Source organism: Leptonychotes weddellii, chromosome 2 (genome assembly GCF_054177405.1).
Source record: "Leptonychotes weddellii isolate Sample4059 chromosome 2, ASM5417740v2, whole genome shotgun sequence".
NCBI lineage: Eukaryota > Metazoa > Chordata > Mammalia > Carnivora > Phocidae > Leptonychotes > Leptonychotes weddellii.
This window is the reverse complement of record NC_138370.1, coordinates 138,249,832-138,269,361: the sequence shown is the minus strand read 5'-3', so window position 1 is coordinate 138,269,361 and position 19,530 is coordinate 138,249,832. Positions and strand designations below refer to the sequence as shown.

The 19,530-nt window shown below is 37.1% G+C and overlaps 1 protein-coding gene across 1 annotated transcript in view; it reads left to right on the top strand.

Moving 5' to 3' along the window:
• EXOC1 (exocyst complex component 1) overlaps positions 1–13,573 on the top strand; it is a 58,502-nt gene extending 44,929 nt beyond the window's left edge. The window contains exons 16-19 of the mRNA XM_081813158.1: positions 4,305–4,488; positions 7,088–7,287; positions 10,683–10,877; positions 12,521–13,573. Coding sequence (XP_081669284.1) covers positions 4,305–4,488; positions 7,088–7,287; positions 10,683–10,877; positions 12,521–12,673 — 732 coding nt within the window. The 3' untranslated portion in view covers positions 12,674–13,573. The remainder of the gene's footprint in view (positions 1–4,304; positions 4,489–7,087; positions 7,288–10,682; positions 10,878–12,520) is intronic.
• The last annotated feature ends 5,957 nt before the right edge of the window (positions 13,574–19,530 follow it).

The following is a 19,530-nucleotide window of genomic DNA, read 5'->3' as shown; positions in this document are numbered from 1 at the left end:
TGCGCTCTTAAACCTTTAAGAATGATACGATTTGGTTAAATTGCCATGGACAGAGGATGGATAAGTAATATAGTGATGTGTGCCTCACATCAAAGTTGTAGTTTTAGTCACTGAATAACCTCTGTGTCAAGCAATCAGCTGCAAATAATGTATACATTGAGCTTGAGAAAAAGTTTATTTCTATAAGATTTAATTCATTAATGGCTTTTTTGAGAGAGAGAGAGTGCACACGCACACATGCGTGTGAGCTGGGGGGAAGGGGCAGAGGGAGAGGAAGAGAATCTTAGGCTCCACGCCCAGCACGAAGTCAGTGCAGGGCTCAGTCTCACAACCCTGAGATCATGACCTGAGCGGAAACTAAGAATCTGATGTTTAACCGACTGAGCCACCCAGGCGCCCCCAATGGCTCTTTTCTTAAATGAATGCATTGTTTCTCTTCTACCAGTTACAACGCCAGAAAAGATAACTGTCATTTAGAATATGTCCTGTTGGGATGCCTGGGTGGCTCAGTCGGTTAAGCGGCTGCCTTCGGCCCAGGTCATGATCCCAGGGTCCTGGGATCGAGTCCCACATCCGGCTCCTTGCTCAGCAAGGAGCCTGCTTCTCCCTCTCTCTCCCTCTGCTTGTGGTGCTCTCTGTCAAATAAATAAAAAATCTTTAAAAAAATAAATAAATAAAATATGTCCTGTTAATGTTTAAGTATATTCAGGCTATAATTATATCCTGTGCCTTTGTGTGCCACACTGAACAAAAATCTTCATGCAGCTTAATAACCACCATAGACCAGCATTCATAAATTAGTGTTTACTGTGTACCAGGCACAGGTCTAAGCACCTTGCACACATTATCTCATCTAACCTTCACGACCTCCTCCCGCCTCCATAAGGTAGACTCTCTGAGAGGTTATGTTACTTTGCCCGGGTCAACGGTAAAAAATGATGGAATTAGTATTCTTACCCGGACAGTCTCGTTCCAACACCTGCAGCCTTACGCTCCCCTCTCTACTGCATCCATTTTTACTTTTCACAATGATCAATACCAATGAAGTAAAATACAAGGATACCTCCAAGTTACTGCAGGCTCGGTTGGTCCAGGCTCCTGCAATAAAGCGAGTGTCACAATAAAGTGAGTTATTGAAATAAAGTGAATTCAGATGAATTTTTTGGTTTCCCAGTACATATAAAAATTATGTCTATATTATACTGTAGTCTCTTAGTGTTCAGTAGCATTATATTTAAAAAACAATGTCCATAACTTAATTTAAAAATACTCTTGCTAAGAAATGCTAACCATCATCTGCGCTTTCAGCGAGTTCTAATCTTTTTGCTGATGGAGGGTCTTGACTCCATGTTTATGGCTGCTGATGATCAGGGTGGTGGTTGCTGTAGGTTGGGGTGGCTGTGGCCATTTCTTGAAATAAGACAACAGTGAAGTTTGCCCTGTTAATCAACTCTTCTTTTCACAGTTTCTTTGTTTGATACTATTGTACCCACAGTAGAACTTCTTTCAACATTGGAGACAGTCCTCTCAAACCCTGCCGCTGCTTTGTCATCTAAGTTTATGTTATATTCTTGATCTGTTGTCATTTCAACAGTCTTCACAGCATCTTCACCAGGCATCGGTTCCATCTCAAGAAACCACCTTCTTGACTCATCCATAGGAAGGAACTCCTCATCTATTAAAGTTTTATCATGAGATTGTAGCAATTCAGTCACATCTTCAGGCTCCACTCCTAATTCTAGTTCTCTCACCGTTTCTACCACATCCACATCTGCTACAGTTACTTCCTCCACTGAAGTCTTGAACCCCTCAAAGTCTTCCATGAGGGTTAGAATCCTGTTCATGGCTTACTTTTGTCCTCTTCCCATGAAGCACAAATGTTCCTAATGGCATGTAGAATGATGAATCCTTTCCAGAAGGTTTTCACTTTCTTTTGCCCAGATACATCAGAGGAATCACTATTTATGGCAGCTTAGCCTTACAAAATATTTTTCTTAAATAATAAGACTTGAAAGTTGAAATGAGTCCCTGGCCCATGGGCTACAGGATGGATGTTGTGTTAGCAAACACGTAAACAGCATTAATCTCATTGTCCTTGTCCATCTCCATCAGAGCTCTTAGGTGACTAGGTGCATTGTCAATGAGCAGTCATATTTTGAAAGGAATCTCTTCTTTTTTGGAATAGTAGGTCTCAACAGCGGGCTTAAAATAGTCAATAAATCATGTTGTAAACAGATGAGCTGTCATCCATATTTTGTTCTATTTATAGAGCACAAGCAGAGTAAATTTAGCATAATTCTTAAGAGCCCTTTTGGGATAGTAAATGAGCATTGGCTTCAACTTAAAGTCACCAGATGCATTAGCCCATAACAAGTGAGTCAGTCTGTCCCCTGAGGCTTTGAAGCCAGGCATTGCTATCTCTAGCTAGGAAAGCCCTAGATGGCATCTTCTTCCAATAGAAGGCTGTTTTGTCTACACTGAAAATCTGTTGTTTAGTATGGCCACCTGTATGAATGATCTTAGTTGGATCTTCTGGGGAACTTGCTGCAGCTTCTCCATCAGCACTTGCTGCTTCACCTTGCACTTTATGTTATGGAGACGGCTTCTTTCCTTAAACCTCATGAACCAACAGAGGTTGGTAGCTTCACACTTCTGCACCTTCCTCACCTCTCTCAGCCTTCACAGAATAAGAGTTAGGGCCTTGCTCTGGATTAGGCTTTGGCTTAAGGGAATGTTGTGGCTGGTTTGATCTCCTATCCTGACCACTAAAACTTTCTCCATATCAGCAAGAAGGCTATTCTGCTTTCTTACCGTTTGTGTGTTCACTGGAGTAGTACTTTTAATTTCCTTAAAAAAAAAACTTTTCCCGTGCATTCACAACTTGACTGTTTAGCACAAGAGGCCTAGCTTTCGGCCTGTCAGCTTTTCACACGCCTTCCTCACTAAACTTAATCATTTTTAGCTATTGATTTAAAGTGAGAGACATGAGACCCTTCCTTTCACTTGAACACTTAATTGGCCGCATGTCAATATTGTGTCTCAGGGAATAAAACTGTGTCTGGACTTAAGGAGAGGGAGAGAGATGGGGGAATGGCTGGTTGATGGAGCAGTCAGAACACACACATTTATTGATTAAGTTTGCCATCTTATATGGGCATGGTTTGTGGCACCCCAAATGAAAGATCACTGATCACAGATCACCGTAACAAATATAAGAATAATGAAAAAGTTTGAAATATTGCCAAACAGTTACCACAGTGTGACACAGAGGCGTGAAATGAGCAAATGCTGTTGGAAAAATAGTACTGACAGACTTCCCAATACAGGGTTGCCACAGACCTTCGATTTGTTTAAAAAAAAAAAAAAATGCAGTATCTGTGAAGTGCAATAAAGCAAAGTACAATAAAATGGGTATGCTGTAGCAGTAAAGATAATATCAAGTGGTTGACAGTATTCCACAGGACTTTCTAATAATAATGCCTATAGCCTACAAAGAATACTTTTCTAAGCCACATGTCCTAGGATTTTCAAGTTATGCCCCCAAAAGCATTTATGAAATTTTAGGTAGAAGTAAAAATGTCTAACAGTATTTGGCAGTGTAATTCTTATCTAGATCCTCTGAGAAGTACACAGAACCATAATTGAATTTATGGATCTTTTTGAACCCAAATATCTAGGTTTTGTCTATATGAGACATCCCTTTTGTACTTTGTCACCATCATACACAAGCACTTTGCTGAAATAAATAGAGAAAAAATAGGATAAGTAACTAATAGATACATGGCAAACCTATGTAGTATAAATCCATTGTAGAAATGCCTGTTCTCCCTCTCTGTTCTCATATCCAGAAATGAAAGAACTGGTCTATCCAAACACAAATTTTAGGCTAATGAGAATTGGAAATGACTATGATTCTCAAACTTGGCCACATGGCCACCAACTAAAAATAACCTAGAGAAATCCTGTACCTGCCCTGGTTATCTCCTCTGCCCCAAAATGAGCAATCACCTTATACTTATCTTTCATGAATGATAGAATTGTTTAGTGCTTGTTTTCACTTTGAACAAAAACTTGAGCTTCACAAAGTTTGATTGTATCTTGTTTTAAATAATATGTACTTTTTAATCTATAAAAGTAGTGTTTCTTGGTTATCCCTGTTGTATTAATCTGTAATTAGTAAACATCCAAAATGTTCTAGGTACTAAATTATGTCCTTCCCCTATAATATATACGTTTGCTTATGATTATATTTTGTTTCTAATGTGCTTGGCTATTTCTCTCACTTGCTTTCTGACTAACTGTAGAGTAACCAAATAAGGCAAATGGAAGAAGTAAAAATCTCAAAGAAGAGTAAAGTAGGAATTCTTCCATTTGTTGCTGAATTTGAAGAATTTGCTGGACTCGCAGAATCGATCTTTAAAAATGCTGAACGTCGTGGAGATCTAGATAAAGCATATACTAAACTTATCAGAGGAGTATTTGTTAATGGTAAGCTTTGTTATGTACTAAAGAATTTTTTGGTTGGTTGTTTTCACTATTTATGGTCATTTAAGTTGGGAGATAGATATGTTCATTATTTTCCATATTCTATAGTCTTATTTAAGTTTTCTGAAAGTAGGTATTTCTTGAACCTGAAAAAATAAGCAGTACGTAAAACCCATTCATATTCATCAGGAACCACTTCTATTTTAGTTCATATGGGATTATCACTATGCAAAATTGGAATTCCTTTTTTAATCACAAAAAAAACAACCTTTTTAAAAAATTTTAAAATGGGATTTTACATTTGCATTTTAGCAAGAGTCTTTGGGAGATGATAGGCAGTATAACATGAAGCAAATCAATTTACCTCTTTAGGCCTCAGTTTTCATATCTGTCACATAAGGTAGGGTAATGCTAAACTACTGTCTTCCTGTGGCAGATCCCACAATTAAGTTACAGAAACTGTATGATGTGCCATTTAACTTGAAATAAATGATCTGATTGCATATATTCAGGAACTTTAAAAGCTGAAACAATTGACAGGAAGTGGAATCATCTTACCAATTACATATGACATTTTCGGTGGAAGCATGTCTAGGGGAAAGATAGATAAATTACATGATTGAATGTTTGTATGGTAGATATATCTTTTTTTTTTTTTTTAAAGATTTTATTTATTTATTTGAGAATGAGAGAGAGCACATGAGAGGGGGGAGGGTCGGAGGGAGAAGCAGACTCCCTGCCGAGCAGGGAGCCCGATGCGGGACTCGATCCAGGGACTCCAGGATCATGACCTGAGCTGAAGGCAGTCACTTAACCAACTGAGCCACCCAGGCGCCCCTGGTAGATATTTGTTTTAAAATTTGAAGTAACTTTGGGGCGCCTAGGTGGCTCAGTTGATTAAGCATCCAACACTTGGTCTCAGCTCAGCTCAGGTCTTCATCTCAGGGTCATTGAGTTCAAACCCCAGGTTGGGCTCCACTCTGGGTATGGAGCCTAGTTAAAAAAAAAAAAATTTAAATTCAAAGTAGCTTTGCTTTGTCTGACTGTAAAGTAATATATGCTCATTATACACCCCCAAAAATCAAAAAACAGATTTTAAAAATCAAGAAAAAAACAAAAATAATTTGTAGTTTCATCAGGAAAGATAACATTTAATTTTTATCCGTCCAAATTTTTCAGTATTTCTCCTTCATATATATGTGCATATTGTGTGTGTATGTGTGTGTGTGTGTGTTCTTGAATGTAAAAGTTTTTATCATACCTTACACTCTGTTTTGGAACATGCTACTCTATAAATTTTAATGCCTCTCCTTGTCAATTTATATTATAACTGTAATCATTTTTAATGATTGCATAGTATTCCATGTATCATTATTTATTAAATCTCCTGTTAATAGGCATTTAGTTTGTTTCCAGTTTTTTGCATATATTTTTGTATTCTTGTCCAATAGTTTCCTTGGGGTAAATTACTGGAAATGGAATTACGAGGTCAAAAGGTTTACATATATCTCAAGGCCTTTGCCAAACTGCCTTAGAGAAAGGTTATACCAGTTTAGTGTTCTGAGCAGTTGGTGAAAGTTTTCATCACATCTCATTAATGCTGAATATCAGTCTTTTTTTTTTTTTTTTTAAGAGAGAGAGAGATAGTGAGAGCAGGAACACAAGCAGGGGGAGTGGGAGAGGGAGAAGCAGGCTTCCCGCCAAGCAGGAAGCCTGATGTGGAGCTCAATCCCAGGACCCTGGGATCATGACCTGAGCCGAAGGCAGATGCTTAATGACTGAGCCACCCAGGCGCCACTGAATATCAGTCTTTTTATTCTTTGTCAACTTAATAGACTTAAATTGATTTTATTTATGGTTTTGTTTTTTTTTTTTTACTATGCAAGAGCTTTGAAATTTCATGTCAGATTTATCCATCTCTCCCTTTATGATTTTTGGACCATCTGTAAAAAAGTCATGCTATCACAAAATTATTTTGTTTAAAGATTTTATTTATTTATTTATTTATTTATTTGACAGAGAGAGAGAGAGCACAAGCAGGGGGAGCTGGAGGCAGAGGGAGAAGCAGGCTCCCTGCTCAGCAGGGAGGACTTGATCTCAGGACCCTGGGATCATGACCTGAGCCAAAGGCAGATGCTTAACCAACTGAGCCACCAAGGCATCCCAAAATTATTTTTTTAATTAGCTTTATTTTCCTTAGTACTTGTGATTATATTTGTTTGCTTTTTACATTTTTAAGTACTTGAGCGATTTAGAATTTGTTTGGCTGAAAATGGGAAATAGGAATCCAGATTTATTAGTGTATTCAAAAGGACCAGGTGGTTGTCCTAACACATTTTGAATAATTCATCATTTCCCCCACTGATTTGAAAAGCCACCTTTATTATATACATTTCCATATATATATGTATATATGACTATTTTAGAGTGATTTTTTTATTAGGGCTAGGTGGATATGAAGACCCTTCAGAATATCTTAAAGTCCAGAAATGTGCTTACTTCTTAAACTTACAAATGAAAAAAATCACATAAATATTTTTATAGCTAAATATGGTAATACTCATGTCAGGATGTTATTATGTTTTTTCTTTTTTTATTTTAGTGGAGAAAGTAGCAAATGAAAGCCAGAAGACCCCCAGGGATGTAGTTATGATGGAAAATTTTCACCATATTTTTGCAACACTTTCTCGTTTGAAAATCTCATGTCTAGAAACTGAAAAAAAAGAAGCCAAACAAAAATACACAGATCACCTTCAGTCTTATGTCATTTACTCTTTAGGGCAACCTCTTGAAAAACTAAATGTAAGTATATATTCATTCAGTAGTATTTTCCTGATTTTGAACCTCTATACATATATTTACATATGAAAAACATAAGACATTCATCCTAAGTTTGCTCATGTATTGATGCAAAGGTTAATGAAGGAGGGACCCAGTTATCAAAGGCTCCAGTGTACTAAGATACTGGTAGATGCTCTGTATGTTCTTATTTTAATTGCTGTAAACAATGATGTGGGCTGAGGTAGTGTCAACCCATTTTACAGATGAAGAAACTGAAAGTAAACTTGCTTGAAGTTACAGTAACTGGCAAGTAGCAAAGCTGGTTGATGAACCCTAGATTAGGCTTTTCCATTATACCACACTCTCTTATTTCATACCTCACAAATGGCTGATCTTTAACCTTAGTTCAGATGAAGATTTCAAAAACTTTATCAAGATAAAAGGAAAACCAAAAATTGTTTTTTTCATTGCCTTTTTCTTTCCCTTCCTTTCCTGAACTGAGTCATTCCCCACAGCATATTTGATCATTAAAATTAAGAAAGGATGGTTTTGGGGCACCTGGGTGGCTCAGTCGGTTGAGCCTCTGACTCTTGGTATCAGCTCAGGTCATGATCTCAGGGGTTGTGAGGTCAGGCCTTGCATCAGGCGCTGCACTCAGCAGGAGTCTGCTTGAGGATTCTCTCCCTCTGCCCCTCCCTCCGCTTGCATGCTGTCTAAATAAATAAATATATAAATATATTTTTTTAAAGATTTTATTTATCTATCTGCTGTCAACAACAAATACTTAAAATATATTTAATCAAGTACAGAACCAATTCCTTCTAAAACTTAAGAACAGATATTCCTTTAGGGTAAAAGGTCTGTCTTAGACCTAAATCCTATGTGATACTTAACTGCAACATCAGAGGCATTCCCTGTGAAATCAAATTTAAAGCAGAAACATTGCTACATCCTTTAATATTTAACATTGTTATGGAAGCTCTAGCCAATGCAATAAGACCTGAAACATAAATAAAAGATATAGAAAGAAGAATTAACGGGGCACCTGGGTGGCTCAGTCAGTTAAGCATCTGACTCTTGATTTCAGCTCAGGTCATGAGCTCAGGGTAATGAGCTCAAGTGCCCGCATCAGGTTCTATGCTGAGAGTAGAGCCTACTTAAGATTCTCTCTCCCTCTCACCCTCCCCACCCTGCTCACATGCACTCTTTCCCTCTCTCTCTCTAAAGAAAAAGAGAGTCAAGATTATAATTACCTGTATATAATACATTGAAATTACTGATCCATGAAAATGTAGCAGGATTCAAAATAAATATATAAAAAAACAATTTATTTTCTGTGTGTCATAATCAGTTAAAAGTTTATGTAGAAACAAAAATTTAAAAGCACCAGGAATAGACTTGTCAAAACAATTATTAGCAAAAACATAGTAATAATAATAATAATTTAATGAAGAACAAACAAATAGTAATTGCCAAGAAAATTTTAGAGAAAAATAATGAGAGGGGGATTGGCTTTTCAGTATTAGATCATATTGTATAGTGCTCAAATACAGGCATGCCAATCAATAAAACTACATATTTAAAAAACAAATATATTTCAAAGACAACCTGAGATGAATATTTATAACAATCCAGTAGTCAGTAATATAAAATATAAAATACCTTTTTAAAATCAATAAGAAAAGCAGTAGTATCCCAGTGTATAAATGGGCAAGGGTTCTGAATATACTGTGAAACATATGAAAGCAGGCTAACTTCATTTATAGCCAAAGAATTGTGAAATAAACAAACAAATCTTTTTCACTCATCAAAATGCAATGATTTCTTTAAGTTGTGATAATGCTGATGATAATATGGTAAATAGCAGTCTCATGTACTGTTAACAGAAATAGAAATTGATTGAACTTTCCTGGGAAGCAATTTATGTGTATGAAGAATCTTCAGAATACTTCCATTATTCTCCTCAACTGAGGAATTGTAGTCATAGAAATTTGTGCTGAAAAGTAATCAGTAATGTGGGTAAATAGTTATGTATGAAAGATACTTGTGACAATTGTGTTTATAATAAATTTCTTTTAATCTGAGTAGATTTTATCAACTTAAAAAAAAAAGTGAAAAATGTTAAATATCCAATACTGGAGGAATGAATGTATAAATTATAGTTCAGTCATTAGATGGAATATTATGCAGCCATTAAAATTTATACTTTGGAAAAAAATATAAATATTACGTAGAAAATACAGCATGCGGGGCGCCTGGGTGGCTCAGTTGGTTAAGCGACTGCCTTCGGCACAGGTCATGATCCTGGAGTCCCAGGATCGAGTCCCGCATCGGGCTCCCTGCAGGAAGTCTGCTTCTCCCTCTGACCCTCCCCCCTCTCATGCTCTCTCTCTCTGTCTCATTCTCTCTCTCAAATAAATAAAATCTTTAAAAATAAATAAATAAATAAAAAAGAAAATACAGCATGCAATATTATAATCTCACTTATGTACTCACATCAAAAGACGAGAAGGAGGGGCGCCTGGCTGGCTCAGTCGGTAGAGCATATAACTCTTGATCTCAGGGTTGTGAGTTCAAGCCCCACTTTGGGTGTAAAGACTACTTAAAAAATAGAATCTTTAAAAAAAAAAAAAGACTAGAAGGAAATCTAAAATGTTAACACAGTGAATAAATTTCACTGTTTTATAAGTAGGGTTTTTTAAATTTGATAATAAAAGCAGTGCTTAGCCATTATTAATTTTTTTTTACATTTTTATTTTTATTTATTTTAGTTTCTTTTTTTTTTTCTTTTTGTAGTTTCAAGTTTTTATTTAAATTCCAGTTAACATACAGTGTAATATTAGTTTCAGGTATAGAATTTAGTGATGCATTACTTACATACAACACCCAGTGTTTATCACAGCAGATGCCCTCCTTAATACCCATCACCCCTTGAGCCCATCCCCCCACGCACCTCCCTTCTAGCAACCCTCAGTATGTTCTTTGTAATTAAGAGTCTCTTATGGTGGGACACCTGCACAGCTCAGTCGGTTAGGCATCTGCTTTTGGCTCAGGTCACGATCCTGGGACCCTGGGATCAAGCCCCACGTTGTACCCCCTGCTCAGTGGGGAGCCTGCTTCTCGCTCTCCCTCTGCCTGCTACTCCCCCTGCTTGTGTGCTCTCTCTCTCGCTCTCTGTCAAATAAATAAAATCTTTAAAGAAAAAAGTCTCTTATGGTTTGCCTCTCTTTTCGCCCCCTCTGTTCATTTCTTAAATTCCACAGGAGTGAACTTATATGGTATTTGTCTTTCTCTGACTTATTTCGCTTAGCATAATACTCTCTAGCTTCATCCACACTCTTGCAATGGCAAGATTTCTTTTTTTGATGACTGCATAATTGTATATGTATTCCACATCTTTTTTCATTTCCTTGAAGCATTTCTTTGAAGGCGTTGAAGCTCGAGTAGCACAGGGTATAAGAGAGGAGGAAGTAAGCTATCAACTTGCATTTAACAAACAAGAACTTCGTAAAGTCATTAAAGAGTATCCTGGAAAGGAAGTGAAAAAAGGTCTAGATAACCTCTACAAGAAGGTTGATAAACATTTATGTGAAGAGGAAAACTTACTTCAGGTATGCTTCGTTCTGTTAACCATCCTAGATTGCACATCTTAAAATGTTTTGCTTTTCTCCAAACGAGTCCTCTAGAAAGGCTACAGATTTTCTAATTTTAGTGCAGGAGGAAATTTCCATAAAGTGCCATAAAGTACAGACCAGACTAATGAGTTGTGAGGAAGAAAGGAATAATATTTATAATACGTTTATATGGCTATTCCTATTTATTTTATATTTCTACTGTATTGTTTTGAGGCATTAGTTGTTTTTCTTTTGTTTGGGGTGGGGCAGAGTTTTTTTAGGCTTTTTGTTTGTTTTTTAGATTTGAGGGGAGTAACTAAATGGAATAGAGTATAGTACAGTGGAGTAATTCTGAGCATGGGAGCCAGAGTTAGAAATGGGTTCATAATCTGGCTCAAGATTAAGCTGCATGACTTTGGGCAAGTCACTTAACCTCTCTGAGCCTCAGCTTTCTTATTTGAAAAGTGGAAATAATACCTCTGTCATATAGTGGACACTACTATTATTGTCATTGCCATTTTATAGGTAAGAAAATCAGAGCTTAGAGAGGTGGAGGAACATGACCAAGATCCCACAGTGAATGGATGGTAGAGCCAGATTTAAACCCCAAATTGGGCCATTTTTCTTTATGAACCATACTGAAAGGCCCAGAGATGAGGGAGAATAATTGACTTCAACATCATCAAAGCCTTTATTGCATTTGTGTTTGCCTCTGAAAGTCAGATAGTTACAGATAAAGTGAGAGGAGTCGCAGGTGGAAGAAACACCATGAGCTAAAAGATGTAAAGCAAAAAGTGTAATACTGTTTAGTACGTAGACTTAAGGTGACAGGAATTTAGGATTTATGAGATTGAGGGTTTACAAGGAAAAATCCTGGAAGAATACATTCCCTTATCTGTTGGGTAGTGATGACGGTCATAGCACCCACCCTCACCAGGTAGTCATGAGACTTAAATAGAATAATACGTATGTAAAGTACTTTGTACTGTGCTGAGACAGAGTAAGCATCAATAAATGTCACCTGTTAGTATTAGCTAATATGTCAGTGTATATATCAGATTCTGCCTTGATAGTTATCTACATAGTAGTTTCCACTGCTAAATCATAAATCACTGGATTATATATAATCTATCTCATTTTAGTATCCCTTATGGCATCAAGCAATGTTTTGTATCATCAATTTTAGATAAATGTTTAAACTTTCATCTGGAATGAAATTTAAGCAGTAAGTGTTGCATTTCATCTAATTACTAGTCTTAGTTCCATGTATAATTGTGCATATACACATCTCTATTGGATATTGTAGTAGCTATAATAATAGCTAAAATGTAATGAGTGCATACCGTGTCAAACACTGTTCTAAGCACTTTATATACATGCACTCATTTAATCCTCACAAGAAACTTATGAGGAAGGTATTATTGTTACTATCCTGGTTTACAGATGAGGAACTTGAGGCCTAGAGCAGTGATGTAACATACTCAAGGTCACATATCTTGTAAGTAGAAGGAGCAAAGATGCATGTTCTTAACCATTACACTCTGCTAAAATCTTAGAATATATCTTGACATTATTTCTACGTACTTGATTATATATTTCCTTTCATAATTTAATGACTTGTACCTTCATTTTTATAATAGGTGGTGTGGCACTCTATGCAAGATGAATTTATACGCCAATACAAGCACTTTGAAGGTTTGATAGCTCGCTGTTATCCTGGGTCTGGTGTTACAATGGAATTCACTATTCAGGACATTCTAGATTATTGTTCCAGCATTGCACAGTCCCACTGAAAAAGAAGAGATAAATGAAAGAAGTGTCTGCTATTTTATTTATATATATATATGGGAAAAGAAAAAGATTTAGGTGCTAGGGAGCCCCTGTTGCTTTACGTCAACAGACTGGGTAGGAGGAATGGTTATATACAACTTGCCTTATCTGTGTGATTAATAACACGAGACCTACCTGTTGCAGGTGGTCACTTGGCCCTATGTGCTAACAGAGGCATGTGAAAGGAAGAACAGCAAATTAAGTGTCCCAGAAAGTGACAAAACCATACTTTTGACAAGTTTATTTAATCCATTGTGGTAGAAAAGGTACAACTCCAATAAATGTATCATTAAATGTTTAAAAATTTAAAAAAACTTATGAAGAAAAGATAAATGAAAAAAGCACTCTGAGTACACCAGACATTATTCAAAATTATCAAGTAACTGTTTTGAGAACCCAGACTTAGAACTTTATGTATTATTAAATGTCAGATAAATGGGTAATACCATACTACAAATATTCAAGAGCAAAAGTACCAATTTATGTAGCAGTTTTATTTGCCCAATAGGTTGTGTACTAACTTAAAACATTTGTCTCATCACAAAATGCCTTTAGCATTTTTCTGTGACTGAACAGAAAGTTTCCTTTTATTGCCTACTTTCTTGTATTTGTCAGTGGTTGTCCTGTGTGTAAGGCATCGGGAGTTCTTCAGCTTTCACTAATTCACTATTGCCTACAAATCATGGAACTACTAAAATAATTGTACAGAATTTTTTTCCCCTCTGTCTAACTAATGTGTATATGGATAAGGGATCTTGTGATGTTCAGTTGTAAACTTAGATTCTGAGAATTATGTGACTCTGTGTGGCAGTGAATCTGAAATAAAGAAATTTTCAAAAAAATTTTTTTCGGAAAAGTTAAAATTTGATATTCTTAGATCTGTTCTATGCTATTTTTTTATAAAAGCAAATTCTTACAAAATCAGTATACAAAAATTAATTACATGTTCATTTACCACAAAACACTTAAAAGTGTAATAAGAAAAATAATAGCATCAAAAATATTTAGTATTTAGGACTAAATCTCACAGAACACTGTACTATGGACTGAATTGTGCCTTCTCAAAATTCATACGTGGAACCCCTAACCCCCCCCCAACAGTGTGACTGTATTAGAGAGAAGGCCTTTAAGGGGGTGATTAAGGTTAAGTGAGGTGATAAGGATAGAGCTGTGATCCAACAGAACTGGTGCTCTTCTAAGAAGACACCAGAGCTCTTTGTCTGCCATGTGAGGACACAGCAAAAAGGCAGCCATTTGCAGACCAGAAAGAGAGCTCACTAGAATCCAACCATGTGGCACCCTGATCTTGGACTTCCAGCCTCCAAAACTGAGAAAATAAATTTCTGTTAGCTAGCCCACTCAATCTATGATATTTTATTATGGCAGCCTGAGCTAAAAATACAAGATGTATAAGACCTTTAGGAAGAAAATTATAAAACTATTGAAAGATAATAAAGAAGGCCTAAATAAGTGGAGGACTATTTCATGTGCCCAGATAAGAACACGTAACAGTAGAAATGACAGTTATTCTCAAATTTAAAGATTCAGTACAGATTTCCAATTTCCAGTCCTATCCATAAGAAACTTAAGTCACCTCTCCATTCTAACAAGTGAAAAGCTGAACAAACTGAAAAATCAACTCTTCTTAGATCTGTAAGAGCAGTGAGGTCACAGGGCAAACGACTGCCACAATCAGAGAGACCCAACAGGAGAATACAGATTATCATGACTTACTGGACCAGAAACCCCCAAGCTGAAACATCCTCAGGAACCAGTGTCCAGGTAGGGAAAACTGAACTGTAATTGACAAATTGACAAATGGCTTGAGGCTGAGTGTGGGTTAAGTCTGAGAAGTAACTCCTAGTCATTGGGAGTCCCTCAACTATTTGTGAGTTTTACCTCCTGTAGTTCTACCAGTGAATGTCAGAGAAAAATCCCCTTGTGCTTCTGGCAGGGGGATGAAGAAAGGATCCATTTGGAAATACGGCAGAGTATTCTGCTCCTGACAAATTGTGTTCTCAGGAGAAACATTTAACCAGAGCTTAAGTGACCTAGGAGAAGGGAAGTACCCAGCTCCAGCTGGCTCTAGCCTTACACATGGAGGAAGAGAAATACCCAACTTCAGTCCATTCTATGTCATCTTTTCCCACATAAAGGGGGGGAGGAGGACTGAAAAACACAGGTAAAGTTGTGCCTGGAGGTACAGGCTCAGTAAAAGACCTATTCATAGGACTATATAACATTTCCTCTCCCCCAACACTCCACCCCCACATTACTAATGGCCTATTTACAGCAGTTCCTTTTACCTAGCACATCACATCCGGTTATCAAGGAAAAAAATTACAAGACATATTAAAAGCAAAAAAACAGAATTTAAAGGGACAAGCATCAGAACAAGACTCAGATATGACAGGGTTTGGGGAATTATCAGAGCAGCAGTTTAAAATAACTATAATTAATATGGTCAGTGCTCTCATGGATAAAGTAGAACACATGCAAGAACAGATGGGCAACGTAAGCAGAGACAGAAATTCTTTAAAGAAAACCCAAAGGAAATCATAGTGATCAAACACTGTAACAGAAATGAAGAATGCCCTCGATGAGCTGCTTAGTAGATTGGACACAGCCAAGGGAGGAATCTCTGGGCTCGAGGATATCTCAAAAGAAAACTCCAAAACCAAAAAGTAAAGAGAACAAAGACTAGAAGGGGAAAAAAACAAAAAACAACAGAATATCTAAGGTCTGGGACAACTACAAAAGGTATAACATGCATGTAATGGGAATACCAGAAGGAGAAGAGAGAAAGGAACAGAAGAAATATTTGAAAAAAATAATGATTGAGAAATTCCCTGAGTTTGTGTCCAACACCAAACCACAGATCCAGGAAGCTGTTCCAAAAAACAAGCAGAATGAATGCCCAAAAAACCACACCTACACGTATCATTTTCAAGCCTCAGAAAATGAAAGGTTAAAAAAAAATCCTGAAAGAAGCCAGAGTAAAAAAAAGTCTTCACTTCTAGAAGAACAAGGATAAGAATTACATTCAACTTCTCAGAAACCAGTCAAGCAAGAAGAGAGTGGAGTGAAATATTTAAATTATTGAGAGGGAAAAAAACCCACCCACCTAGAATTCTATACCCTGTGAAATTATCCTTCAAAAGTGAGGACAGATAAAGAGTTTCTCAGATGAGCAAAAATTGAGGGAATTTGTTGCCAGTAGACTTGCCTTAAAGCAAATATTAAAAGAACTTATTGGGGTGCCTGGGTGGCTCAGTCAGATAAGCGTCCAACTCTTGATTTCGGCTCAGGTCATGATCTCGGGGTCAAGAGATTTGAGCCCCAAGTTGGGCTCTGCACTCAGCAGGGCGTCTGCTTGAGATTCTCTCCCTCTGCCCCTCCCCCCCCACTCATGTGCTCACTCTCTGTCACTCTCTCTCAGATAAATAAATCTTAAAAAAAAAAAAAAAAACTTTGAAGAGAGGGAAAAATAAAATGAGATGAAACCAGAGAGGGAGACAAACCATAAGAAACTCTTAATCATAGGAAACAAACTGAAGGTTGCTGGATGGGAGAGAGGTGGGGGGATGGGGTAATTGGGTGATGGACATGAAGGAGAGTACATGATATAATGAGTACTGGGTATTACATAAGACTGATGAATCACAGACCTCTACCTCTGAAACCAACAATACATTATATGTTAATTAATTGAATTTAAGGGAAAAAAAAAACTTTTTTAGAAGGAAAATGATAGTGAAAATGAGTGAATTTTAGCTACACACAACATTGTAGATAAGTACCAGGAAAATAATGTCGGATGAAAAAAAATCACAAAAGAATGCATACAATATGATTATATTAATATAAAATTCAAAAACCTTCAAAATTAAACACTATGTTGTTTAGAGTCACAAATATGGTAAAACTAAAGAAAAGCAAGGGAATGATGGCAAAATTCTGGAGAGGTGATTAAGGGGCAGGAAGGGAAGGGTTGGTATCTCTTAGGTACACAGGATTTTTTTTTTAAGATTTTATTTATTTATTTGAGAGAGAGCAGGGGGAGCAGCAGGGCAGAGGGAGAAGCAGGCTCCCCGCTGAGGAGGGAGCCCGATGTGGCACTCAATCCCAGGACCCCAAGATCATGACCTGAGCCGAAGGCAGACGCTTAACCGACTGAGCCACCCAGGCACCCCCAGATACACATATGATTTTATTTTTTTAATTTATTTTTTTAAATTTTATTGTTATGTTAGTCACCATACAATACATCATTAGTTTTTGATGTAGTGATCCACGATCCATTGTTTTACACATATGATTTTAAAGGCATATTATAATATTCTTAAACTGGGCAGTGGGCACATGGATTTTATTATATCATGATTCTTTATCCCTTACATATACCTTATAAATCTTATTTTATATCAGTTCAACATTTAACTTAAAAACACTAAATCAGGGGCACCTGGGTGGCTCAGTTGGTTAAGCAACTGCCTTCGGCTCAGGTCATGATCCCAGGGTCCTGGGATCGAGCCCCGCATTGGGCTCCCTGCTCAGCGGGAAGCCTGCTTCTCCCTCTCCCTCTACCTGCCGCTCCTCCTGCTTGTGCGCTCTCTCTCTCTGTCAAATAAATAAATAAATCTTTAAAAAAAAAAAAAACACTAAATCAGATTTGTATGTGTGCATCTTTATTGATATACAATAAAACCTGAACATTTAGAGGTAACAATCTGGGACCAAAAGAAATTCATTGACTTGATCAAGGTCCAAGCCAAGTATTAACAGAGTTGATACTCCACATGACACTGAACTCCCTCTCCAAGTGCTGGCCTTTCTTTTTCTCTAGGCTAACAGGAATGATATAAATACACATCACATCCAAGGACCAAACACTATCTAGTATCTCCACTAACAGGCAAAAGCAATGGATGACTCTCACCAGCCACAGTTTTCTGGACCCTTAGATCTATACTGCTGTTTGCTAGAAGGGAACACTGAACTTCTAAACAAAATGCTGAAAATGATAATTTAAATAAAGAATAACTGTAGATTAAAAAGTACTGAGAAAGTAAAAATAGCTTTACCGGGTTGAATATGTAATAGACTGATGTCAAAGGAGTAAGATTATGAATCCTCATAGTTCATGTGCTTTGGGATCCTCTGCATCTGTGCTTTTCAAACTTTAATGTACATACGAAAAAAATGGGGATCTTGTGAAATGCAGATTCTGATTCAAAAGGCTTTGTGTGGTCCAAGATTCTGCATTTCTTTTTTTTCCTTCAAATTTTATTTAAATTCTAGTTAGTTAACATATAGTGTAATCCTGGTTTCAGGAGTAGAATTTAGTGATTCATCGCTAACACCCACTGCTCATCACAACAAGATTCTGCATTTCTGACAAGATCCCAAGTAACATCAACGCTGATGCTCTAAAGGCCACAGTTTGAACTACTAAGCTTTACGATGTAGAGTTATATCATGGCTACCTCTGAACAAATCAGGATTACTTGTGCTTTTCTTCCCGGGGAGAGAGCTGACCATAAATGCCATGGTTTTAAGAGTTCTGTTTGTTAAATTTAGTGGCACTGTGCCATAATGTTCACTCACCTAAATTTCTAGGTGAGTACAGTACTGAGTGCATTTAGGACTAATTCGTATTTTCAAGAGGATGGAGGAGCAGTCAAAAGGCAGTGGGGTAGACAGAAAGAGGGGAGAGAAATATGAAAAAGGTGGGGAAAGCACATACTAAGAGGCAATGGAGAATACAGCAAGCAAGACAAAGCAACCATCCATCTATAAGCAAATTGCTTGTCCAACAATCTTAAGAAAGCAGCTTCTCTGAGATCAACATCTCAATTAATTTCACTTGTCTATACAAGATGGTGGGTCTTTGGAGAAGTTAAGTATTTGCCTAATTGGCTAGAAGAAAGTTAGTGGAGAAGCAATTAAGAAATTGAAGGGATGTACCCTAATCTGAATTTTATACTTGTCTCCATTTAATTCTGAACAGCCTTTCATGATCTTCTTTAATTTAAATTACATTGCCCTATAATTCTCTGAGAAGAGCCTATTCTCTTCATGGCACTTATTGTAATTTGAAATATATTTGTCTTTTTACTTCTTGGTATCTTGTCTCCCCTACTTAGACTGCAAGCTTTATGACTCGGATCAAGACCGTTTTGTTTACGAGTATCCGTCTACCACATGTAAGTACTTAAGAAATATTGAGTTTAAAAAGTGAAAAGTGAATAGGTAAAGCCTGAATTGTTAATTCACAGAAGGAGGAAACCGTCACTCCTATTTCTTTACTATTCTCTTCAATATAGACAGCACAACCAATCTTCTGAAATACAAGTTCCATTAGGGCAGAGTCTCTACCTACTTGGTTCACTGATTGAGCTCAATGCCTGATTGGCTGCCTCGCCTTAAGTGCTCACTAACTAGATGTTGAAGACTAATACTCATTCTAGGTACTGAGTGAAGGAATTATTATAAGGAAACTGACCCGCAAGATAAAGAAAAATTGTGCTCTGCTCACCATTAACTTTATACACATAGGGTCTTGCAAATATAATAGTATAAATTCAACACATGCTTGATGAATTCATGGAGGACCTGTTAAAAAAACTGAACCAAGTAAATTTGGAGATCTATTTAGCTTTATTAAATGATTCATGAATCATGGGCACCTGGGTGGCTCAGTCGTTAAGCGTCTGCCTTCAGCTCAGGTCATGATCCCAGGGTCCTGGGATCGAGCTCTGCATTGGGCTCCCTACTCAGCGGGAAGCCTGCTTCTCCCTCTCCTACTCCTCCTGCTTGT